General features: G+C 41.7%; 1 protein-coding gene across 2 annotated transcripts in view; it reads right to left on the reverse strand.

Moving 5' to 3' along the window:
• Positions 1–6,350, reverse strand: part of LOC106811281 — a 19,109-nt gene extending 12,759 nt beyond the window's left edge. The window contains exons 1-5 of one of the 2 annotated variants that reach the window (XM_014814848.1): positions 6,263–6,350; positions 5,214–5,903; positions 4,929–5,096; positions 4,498–4,600; positions 3,747–4,049 (exon numbers count right to left, since the gene is read on the reverse strand). In XM_014814848.1, the coding sequence (XP_014670334.1) occupies positions 3,967–4,049; positions 4,498–4,600; positions 4,929–5,096; positions 5,214–5,903; positions 6,263–6,316 (1,098 nt within the window). In that variant the 5' untranslated portion in view covers positions 6,317–6,350 and the 3' untranslated portion in view covers positions 3,747–3,966. Of the gene's footprint in view, positions 1–3,746; positions 4,050–4,497; positions 4,601–4,928; positions 5,097–5,213; positions 5,904–6,262 lie in introns of those variants that run through there. The other variant, XM_014814849.1, reaches the window with a different exon arrangement.
• Positions 6,351–11,438: the final 5,088 nt, after the last annotated feature.

The raw sequence follows: 11,438 nt of genomic DNA on the forward strand, positions 1-11,438 counted from the left end.
AAAAAGAAAATCATAGTTTCTATTTTTACTCCAATCGTCCGCGTTCTCCCAACTTTTACAAGGCCTCAGATCATAGAAATAAGATCTATATATTTTTCTAATATCTATATATTTCTACGCTTTTAATTAATATAGACGAGCAGATTTGGACTTTTCAGTCAAACAAATTGCAAAAGTTTGTTTTATTGTTGATTCTTGTTTATTAGGTATTTCTTTGATGAACATATCCAAAATGGACACAAGTTTCAACCCATAAGTTACCTAATTTGCATATATTGAAAAATGGCCGTTATTTTCAGATTTGGTGGTCAATTATCTCTCAAACATTCATTTTCAGCCCAATAAGCGCTATTATAGGTGAATAGAAACATGCCAATGAATTTAAAATACAATATTTAAAAAGCCCAAATAACCTCTCTGAACAGCTAGGTTTAATATGTCAAAAGTATGTCAGATGACACATTTTTTAAACCAAAACAAGGAAAATGACAAGCATTTAATTAAGTATGAAACCCACGTTCAATTGCAAATAATTATATAAGCACACACTAGATATATTACATTAATCTTTTGGATACATACTGTGCATTAGTACTCAAACATATCCAAATGGTATGTTTGTACAAAGTCCGTCTTGACACTTTCCACAGACTTCATTGCAGAACATCCCGTTCTTCTTGCACGAAACATATCATTGTATCACAATACTCCTTATATTTGCCAACGTATTATCTTCAATAGCGCATCAGGAGCTGGCTTGTGTCTATTCTCTCGGCATCAAAACTTTCACATTGGATATTCCAACCCCAATCTTCCGGTTTTATTGTTACGTTTCCTATCCATATTTGAGTCTGTAGGAAAAACTCTATAAGAATGGTACTTGGAAGCATCTTCTGCGGTGCAACCTTTTGATGTCGACACTCTTGAGGCTCTTCACAAACTGTCACCAAACATCTTTCTACGTAGGACTATTCAAAGTGGTACCTTGTCTACCATACACACATACCAATGCTTTGGCCCCAGCATCTCTGATTTCATCATGGCTAGATAAACTTGACATGAAGCATTCACCTATCTGCATTAGTTCGTCCGATTTCTTAGCACGCAACCTTTGCCGATCCCATGGAGTCCAGATGTGGTATCGCACCTACATAGAGCATGCAGAAATGGTAGGTATGTGCATAGCCGGCTTCCTAAAATTGCACATGTCGTCTGGATGTTCCACAGTGGTCTCTTAATTGCACTCTTCTCTGACTTCATGAACAAGCTGGTACCGGTTTATGGTGGTGGCACAAGAGCACAAGGATGTCAGTATCCTCTGCAATGACAAATGTCGTCTTGTACACGGCCAGTTTCACGGCTGTCTAGACAAGCAACAGATCGGCGTCGTCTTCTGCATAAATGGTTTCGATGTCCTGTTTCCTCATCTTATCAGAAAGCATGTTGATGAACTCTTGTTTGTTTGATTGATCAGGAATATCTTCTTGTCTATCTTCAATGGTAAGTCAAGCGCTAGTTTTACTTTTGCTGACGATTGACCCGCTGCACATCGTTGGTGTGTCACTGTCTTGATTGTTTCCTGTGAGTAGCCATTATACACAACTATTGGGTGGGCATACTTTTGCACCACACGTATACATATGTGTTGATTATTTGTCTATACATATCGCCCTTTGACCATGGCAAACGCTGTAGAAGAGAACCACCATCTAGAACATTGCATTCTGCTTCTGGAATATTAATGTATTGTGTATCTCTGCAGAGTTTAGAAATAGCATCCGCAAGTTTTGGTTTTGTAGGAGTTTAGTAGGCCATGCTTTGTAAAGAGGGATGGTGGATAAAGCGAAGCTCGTATCTGAAAACCTTATTTAGATCGATATCAGTGTTATTGCTATGATCAGGAGTCTCTGAAAGAACGGCTGCGGATTGACAACCAATTCCTCTCCATCGGAAATCACCTTTGCTTCCATAACTTTGACTTGGTTCTTTTTCTTGAAGACATATTTTGTAACCGCTCGCCTCCATGCTGGTAATGATGGACTTGCCTATATCTCAGCCATGTGAGGGTTGGACACACTTGAGGCAATGCATGTTGATATGTCATACAAGTAATCGCTCTTTCGAACGGGTCATGGCTTTCAAGGTATTCAAGAATGATTGCCGTATCTGCCATATCTTGCTTCATTGCACTACTTGACTGAGTTCACTGGTCGTGTTCTTGTAGCTACTGAGCATTTCCATCTCGGTTGTTATATGTGCATAATCAGGCATCGTCAGCAGCCACCTTGTCCGTTGCGTCTCGTCCATCCCTCGTTCATGCGTGATTCCACCCTTGCTCTTTAGAGACTTCATTAAAACCTGCTCAATTATCAGATCTGTTGCCAAAGCACCCCAGAATCGATCGCTACGTCTGACAAACATATTTCCACCATAAACTCTTGAAAAACTAGGGTTTCTTTCCTCTAGGTTCAGCATGTCCTGCAGGAACAGATGACGACGACTTAGCATAACTGTTGTGCCCACTTGCTGCGAAGTATGGTAGCATTTTCTTCAGTGACTTCAGGTGAAGCATGAAGTTGCCAGTGCGTTGGCCTTTAGGTTAGATCTCAGAAGACCAATTGTTCTGTTCAATAACTTCCCTGTTGGTGTTGCAGATATGTCAAGCTTCGCTTTCTGGAAAAGCTGATCGAGTGCTTGGATATCATCATCATTTGTTGCAGATACATCGCCGAAAACCTCGTCAAACATCTGCAGAGCATGGGCCACTACCTGTTCGTTGGCTTCTTCTGTTGATATCTTCTTCAAACGGACTGCGTTAAGAGCGCCATCCACCAAAAAGTGGCCCCTGACTGCTCTTGCATACGCCTTCCGCTGATCATATGTGTGGACTGGTTACCGCAAAAGGCTAGCTCGAGCAAGGTTGAGAGACACTCGACTTCATGAAATGGCCAATGCTTCCGAGAAACGAATCAGTGTATGGAAGGCTCCAAATATAAAGGATGACATTGCTCAGCTCTTCTTCTTGGCTGATGATCAGTTTGGCCTTCATCCAGAGGGCTGGTGCAAACGTTACTATCGGCTGGATGTTGTACTTCATACTTGATGTTCACAAACGTTAGTGTTAATCTAGCTATTATCATTATTGTCATTGTTAATATTATTTTTGTTTTGTTTGGATTATTTCGCCGTGTGACACAATCTGTTTGTGATGGCCAAGAATTTTGATGTCCAAAATCGAATGCTTACATTATCTCAATATTACAAGTGTGTGTAAGTAACATAACAAAGGTGACTAAGTGAATCGAGCGCTAACTTTGTTTCCCACATATATACCCTACACACGTACGTAATAATTACAGCTTTACACAACACTGTAGTAAACAATAACGCAGGTAATATGTTTGTATTCTTCCACAACCAACCGTGGCAGCATTTATTCGTTATTATACATCAGCTTATACTCCTATACAGAGGCCTGCCCAACTGTGGTGAGATGGCGCTGAGCTGTGTGGTGCTTCGATGACTCTATAGGCGCCTAACTACGTTAGAAAGCTTATGGCGATTCCCCATCCGACCGTTGTCATTAGCGTCCATTTGTAAGTCTCCCATACTCAACTACCCCTACCCTTAGCAAACCATAGGCCGCCTACAGTCTTATATACACATACAAGTCTTTAAATACAGAATAATCCGCTTATAACTTATAACGTTATATATATATATATATATATATATATATATATATATATATATATATACATCTAAAAAGATACGAACCTTTCACATAATATATGTAAATAAGCATACTTTCATATATAATAGATACGTCTATGTTTAGTTCGCATAGTCATCATATCAATAAACATTTTAAAAACTTGATAAGAATTGTTTTTGTTAATCTCAAAATTTCCAAGTCAATGAAATCGACACGCGCTGAAATTTCTCATGTCACGAACGGGCGCCTCCTTATTCGTTAACCAGAGAATAATCCACGCAGTTCTTCTTGGCGGCGTTCGTTAGTAGCGGCCCTAACGGTGTGGAACCGTCGCCTGCAAAATGATGATGCGAAATTCAGTAAGCGTTTCTGTGAGTTCAATGAAAATGTGAGTGTTGGCAATGCAGGCTATATAACACGGATTAAAATTTAAAATAAGTAGTATGATTTAATTACTTACGAACACCAATATAATTATGAAACTTTACTGATTTTTACTTGATGCGAGTTATTCTCAGTCAATGCAGCACACGCGCTTTCTTTAATCAGCGTAACAAACGGCCAACACTAGTAGTTACGGTTGTCTCTAAATAGTCAAAATGCACGGACCCTCACGTGGATTCATGTGTATTGCGAGCGCATTGGTGCAGGAGCTATAACATTGTACTAACTAGCTCTCCAGTTTATGGCAGTCTTACTGATTAGAATTTGAAGATAGCGATGTCGGACCACAATATCGTGGATGTTTATCTGACGCGCTTAACACCGCTGGCAACACTTACATCGCCGACTGAGCCAGGAGCGACGGTAACCGCTAGTTATTTTCCACTTCAATGATGACGGACGCCACGTGTATCGCTTGCCCCACGTCCACTTGATCTTGGGCTGTAAAAGCAATAGTCGCTGTCAATTCTATAACCGGCACGTTTATACGCGTAATCTGATATAAGGCTAGTAAGTTTTAGTTGGCAAATGGAATGACGCGACTTCCGGTATGCACGTATTGATTGATGCCGACGAGGTTTGCAGATCGTTTTTGATAAAATTGGCAAAAACTACTGTAACATGGACGTATGTTATAGTCTTTTAAAGCATTGGTTATAGTAATGGAAGCCACAGGACTACCTACAATGTGACACGAGCAAACGTTGTTTTTGGAGAGGTATTCGTTAGCGTATATATACTCCTGCGAGGGAAAAAATTGTGTACGTACAGGCCAGAATTGAACCTTGACCTTTGAGCGGAACTGGTACCACGCCTCAATACTGATGCTCATGGGATCGTAGCCATAGTAACCAGCGATGCATGGAACGCTCTCAGTGACCGTCTCTACGTAGAAGTTTAGGTTGATTCCAATTGTGAGCCCACCACGGACAAGTTTCTGCAAAGAAGATTAATAAAGAAGCGTTACACTAACGAATGCTATCGTAGTATTTATATATCAACAACAATAATAAAATCGTAGGATAAATCACTATTACTCGTAATATATACGTACAGCGAGAGACGCCTGGGCGGAGGCGCCAACCCTCAGAATCGCCTTCGGCTGCACCTTGGTGATGACCGTATTGCTAGACGACGTGCAGATGAAGTTCATCTCAAATCGCGGACGGATCTGCGCGCCGACGTCGATGCTTGCCACCCAGATGTTGATCTTGTAGATCGGGATGTAGAAGTTGTGCTCGTAGGCCCACGTGCGGGTCGTGCACGACGTGCTCTTGCTGTCGAGCAGCGACTTGCCGGCGATGACCATGTAGTTGCGCTGTGTGATCGAGCCGGACGAGCTCTTGATGCGGTAGCTGAGTATCGTGCCGACGTCGAACGTCTTGCTGAACAGCTGCGCTCTGCCGACGAGCTTCGTGAACAGCTTGTAGCGACCGTTTGACGAGTGTCGGCCGGCGAACATACCGCCGTACATCTTCGCGTTTGCCTTCGACACGCCGATGTACTTGTAGGCGAGGCAGTGCCGGCGGCGGTTGTGCGACGACTTGTCGCTGTTGAACTGCGAGCTCGACTGGATGATGTTGTAGTAGGTCGAGTGGCCCCAGTCGCTGCAGGACGAGTGAGTCCAGGCGCGCTTTCGACGACGGTGACCGCCGTCGTCGGCCATCGTCGTGTTGCTTTCAGACTCGTCTTCGTCGTCGTCGAGCTCATAGGTCTCCTCGACAAGGAAGAACTTCTGGAATTCCTGTCGAATGAAAGATTGGGGGCGTTTAATTACATGAGAGAGTACGTCGGCGACGGGCGATGCCTTGATGTAGTAGGGTTGGACGGTCGTAGGCGGGCAAAACATGGTTGTTTGCCTTCAAAACTGCACGGGCTTGCGTACTTCGCGCAGAGATGAAGTATTTCCTAGGCTGCCACCATGCCGCGCGTGAATCCTATTGAGCTTCCACGAAATTCGTTGAAATTACATCGTTTTGATTTGAATTTACAGTCGCATTGAATAAATTCACTGGAATTTTACTATGATTAAATGATCACGACATTTCTCAAGCTTTCGGTATTAGATATCACACACATCTCGAGTAGCGGGCCGCGACGTACCTCTACGACAGCCTTGGCCTCATCGTTCTGCTTCATGCTCATGTAACGATACATTTCGTCGGTGATGCAGGGCGTGAGTGCCTGTGCGCGTGGCGTGGCGCGCGCGCGCGCGCGCGTGTGGTGTGTGTGTGTGTGGTGTGTGTGTGTGTGCTGTGTGAGTGAGTGCGTGAGTATGTGCGCTTGCGTGCGTGCGCTTGTGTGTGCGCGATTGTATGTAGCATTAAATAAAATGTTATGGCTTACCTTATGATGTCTGTCGCAGAGGAAGGTATCTGTAGCTCGGCACCGTGGTAGTGAGCGTGTACTGCTATGCAGCTTGACGCGCGTACCTTATATATCATCACCCTCCCTATAAAATCAATGTTACACGATTTTACACGCGAGATCGGTACTGGAAAACAAAAAACAGGTGGCGTTTACAGATAGAGCCATTCCAATCTGCTTGACATCACGCTCGCGTGCTTTTTTCGCGATAGATCAAAATAGTAAATGTAAGTTGCCACGTGGCAAGGCGGAACTAAAAATGTGTAATACACCTGTATATATTTACAGAATTACACATTTACATATTTACATATTACCCTAGGTGCTCGACGCTAATTATGTTAGATATTGGATCAAGCGGCCTAAGCTGCCACTACGCACTACAAGGTGTGGGTCCATCGAAACTCTCTCTGTCACGCTTCGCTGCGGCAGGCAAAAATTTACGTCATACTAGCAGATTAGGGAAGATCATAGTTTCTATTTTTACTCCAATCGTCCGCTTCTCCCAACTTTTACAAGGCCTAGATCATAGAAATAAGATCTATATATTTTTCTAATATCTATATATTTCTACGCTTTAGATTAATATTAGACGAGCAGATTTGGACTTTTCAGTCAAACAAATTGCAAAAGTTTGTTTTATTGTTGATTCTTGTTTATTAGGTATTTCTTGACTGACATATCCAAAATGGACACAAGTTTCAACCCATAAGTTACCTAATTTGCATATTTAAAATGGCCGTTATTTTCAGATTTGGTGGTCAATTATCTCTCAAACTATTCATTTTCAGCCCAATAACGCTATTATAGGTGAATAGAAACCATGGCCAATGAATTAAAATACATATTTAAAAGCCCAAATAACCTCTCTGAACAGCTAGGTTTAATATGTCAAAAGTATGTCAGATGACACATTTTTTAAACCAAAACAAGGAAAATGACAAGCATTTAATTAAGTATGAAACCCACGTCTCAATTGCAAATAATTATATAAGCACACACTGATATATTACATTAATCTTTTGGATACATACTGTGCATTAGTACTCAAACATATCCAAATGGTATGTTTGTACAAAGTCCGTCTTGACACTTTCCACAGACTTCATTGCAGAACATCCCGTTCTTCTTGCCACGAAACATATCATTGTATTCACAATACTCCTTATATTTGCAACGTATTATCTTCAATAGCGCATCAGGAGCTGGCTTGTGTGTCTATTCTCTCGGCATCAAAACTTTCACATTGCGATATTCCAACCCATATCTTCCGGTTTTATTGTTACGTTTCCTATCCATATTGAGTCTGTAGGAAAAACTCTATAAGAATGGTACTTGGAAGCATCTTCTGTCGGTGCAACCTTTTGATGTCGACACTCTTGAGGCTCTTCACAAACTTGTCACCAAACATCTTCTACGTAGGACTATTCAAAGTGGTACCTTGTCTACCATACACACATACCAATTTCTTTGCCCAGCATCTCTGATTTCATCATGGCTAGATAAACTTGACATGAAGCATTCACCATCTGCATTAGTTCGTCGATTTCTTAGCACGCAACCTTTGCCGATCCCATGGAGTCCAGATGTGGTATCGCACCTACATAGAGCATGCAGAAATGGTAGGTATGTGCATAGCGGCTTCCTAAAATTGCACATGTCGTCTGGATGTTCCACAGTGGTCTCTTAATTGCACTCTTCTCTGACTTCATGAACAAGCTGGGTACCTGGTTTATGGTGGTGGCCACAAGAGCACAAGGATGTCAGTATCCCTGGCAATGACAAATGTCGTCTTGTACACGGCCATGTTCACGCCTGTCTAGACAAGCAACAGATCGGCGTCGTCTTCTGCATAAATGGTTTCGATGTCCTGTTTCCTCATCTTATCAGAAAGCATGTTGATGAACTCTTGTTTGTTTGATTGCATCAGGATAATCTTCTTGGTCTATCTTTCAATGGTAAGTCAAGCGGCTAGTTTTACTTTTGCTGACGATTGACCGCGTGCACATCGTTGGTGTGTCACTGTCTTGATTGTTTCCTGTGAGTAGCCATTATACACAACTATTGGGTGGCATACTTTTGCACCACACGTATACATATGTGTTGATATTTGTCTATTACATATCGCCCTTTGACCATGGCAAACGCTGTAGAAGAGAACCACCATCTAGAAGCATTGCATTCTGCTTCTGGAATATTAATGTATTGTGTATCTCTGCAGAGTTTAGAAATAGCATCCGCAAGTTTGGTTTTGTGGAGCGTTTAGTAGGCCATGCTTTGTAAAGAGGGATGGTGGATAAAGCGACAGCTCGTATCTGAAAACCTTATTTAGATCGATATCAGTGTTATTTGCTTATGATCAGGAGTCTCTGAAAGAACGGCTGCGGATGACAACCAATTCCTCTCCATCGGAAATCACCTTTGCTCCATAACTTTGACTTGGTTCTTTTTCTTGAAGACATATTGTAACCTGCTCGCCTTCCATGCTGGTAATGATGGACTTGCCTATATCTTCAGCCATGTGAGGGTTGGACACACTTGAGGCAATGCATGTTGATATGTCATACAAGTAATCGCTCTTTCGAACGGGTCATGGCTTTCAAGGTATTCAAGAATGATTGCCGTATCTGCCATATCTTGCTTCATTGCACTTTGGACTGAGTTCACTGGTCGTGTCTTGTAGCTACTGAGCATTTCCATCTCGGTTGTTATATGTGCATAATCAGGCATCGTCAGCAGCCACCTTGTCCGTTGCGTCTCGTCCATCCCTCGTTCATGCGTGATTCCACCCTTGCTCTTTAGAGACTTCATTAAAACCTGCTCAATTATCAGATCTGTTGCCAAAGCCCCCAGAATCGATCGCTACGTCGACAAACATATTTCCACCATAAACTCTTGAAAACACTAGGGTTTCTTTCCTCTAGGTTCAGCATGTCCTGCAGGAACAGATGGACGGACTTAGCATAACTGTTGTGCCCACTTGCTGCGAAGTATGGTAGCATTTTCTTCAGTGACTTCAGGTGAAGCATGAAGTTCCAGTGCGTTGAGCCTTTAGGTTAGATCTCAGAAGACCAATTGTTCTGTTCAATAACTTCCCTGTTGGTGTTGCAGATATGTCAAGCTTCGCTTTCTGGAAAAGCTGATCGAGTGCTTGGATATCATCACATTTGTTGCAGATACATCGCCGAAAACCTCGTCAAACATCTGCAGAGCATGGGCCACTACCTGTTCGTTGGCTTCTTCTGTTGATATCTTCTTCAAACGGACTGCGTTAAGAGCGCCATCCACCAAAAAGTGGCCCCTGACTGCTCTTGCATACGCCTTCCCGCTGATCATATGTGTGACTGTGTTACCGCGCAAAGGCTAGCTCGAGCAAGGTTGAGAGACACTCGACTTCATGAAATGGCCAATGCTTCCGAGAAACGAATCTACTGTGATTATGGAGGCTCACATATAAGCATGACATTGCTCAGCTCTTCTTCTTGGCTGATGATCAGTTTAGCCTTCATCATCAGAGGGGCCTGGTCAAACGTTACTATCGGCTGGATGTTGTACTTCATACATTGATTGTTCACAAACGTTAGTGTTAATCTAGCTATTATCATTATTGTCATTGTTAATATTATTTTTGTTTTGTTTGGATTATTTCGCCGTGTGACACAATCTGTTTGTGATGGCCAAGAATTTTGATGTCCAAAATCGAATGCTTACATTATCTCAATATTACAAGTGTGTGTAAGTAACATAACAAAGGTGACTAAGTGAATCGAGCGCTAACTTTGTTTCCACATATATACCCTACACACGTACGTAATAATTACAGCTTTACACAACACTGTAGTAAACAATAACGCAGGTAATATGTTGTATTCTTCCACAACCAACCGTGGCAGCATTTATTCGTTATTATACATCAGCTTATACTCCTATACAGAGGCCTGCCCAACTGTGGTGAGATGGCTGCTTGAGCTGTGTGGTGCTTCGATGACTCTATAGGCGCCTAACTACGTTAGGATAAGCTTATGGGCCGATTTCACCATCCGACCCTTGTTCATTAGCGTCCCATTTGTAAGTCTCCCCATACCTCAACTACCCCTCACCCTTAGCAAACCATAGGCCGCCACAGTCTTATATACACATACAAGTCTTTAAATACTGAATAATCCGCTTAACTTATAACTCTATATATATATATATATATTATATATATATATATATATATATATATATACATCAAAGATACGAACCTTTCACATAATATATGTAAATAAGCATACTTTCATATATATAAAGATACGTCTATGTTTAGTTCGCATGTCATCATATCAATAAACATTTTAAAAACTGATAAGAATTGTTTTTGTTAATCTCAAAATATTCCAAGTCAATGAAATCGACACGCGCTGAAATTTCTCATGTCACGAACGGGCGCCTCCTTATTCGTTAACCAGAGAATAATCCACGCAGTTCTGCTTGGCGCCGTTCGTAAGTAGCGGCCCTAACGGTGTGGAACCGTCGCCTGCAAAATGATGATGCGAAATTCAGTAAGCGTTTCTGTGAGTTCAATGAAAATGTGAGTGTTAGCAATGCAGGCTATTATAACACGTGATATGTGTGTGTGTGTGTGTGTGTGTGTGTGTGTGTGTGTGTGTGTGTGTGTGGCTTTGCGATGTACTTTTACATAATATACAGTAATGTCTTTTTATTCGTTTTTAAATATAATTTTAATAAAAAAGACAATTTAATGCTAAAATTAAAGCGCTGTTAACAATTTTAATGCAGAATACAGAGCCATTTCAGTTATGGTAACGTTATCGTTAGCGCTACGTAAAGCTTTGTATAACGGTCCAAGTATTTCTATTTTAATCTGAGAAAAAAGCCACATGCACGCCACGAGTCTAATTACAAAATG

This window comes from Priapulus caudatus, unplaced genomic scaffold (assembly GCF_000485595.1).
Source record: "Priapulus caudatus unplaced genomic scaffold, Priapulus_caudatus-5.0.1 Scaffold523, whole genome shotgun sequence".
Lineage (NCBI taxonomy): Eukaryota > Metazoa > Priapulida > Priapulimorpha > Priapulimorphida > Priapulidae > Priapulus > Priapulus caudatus.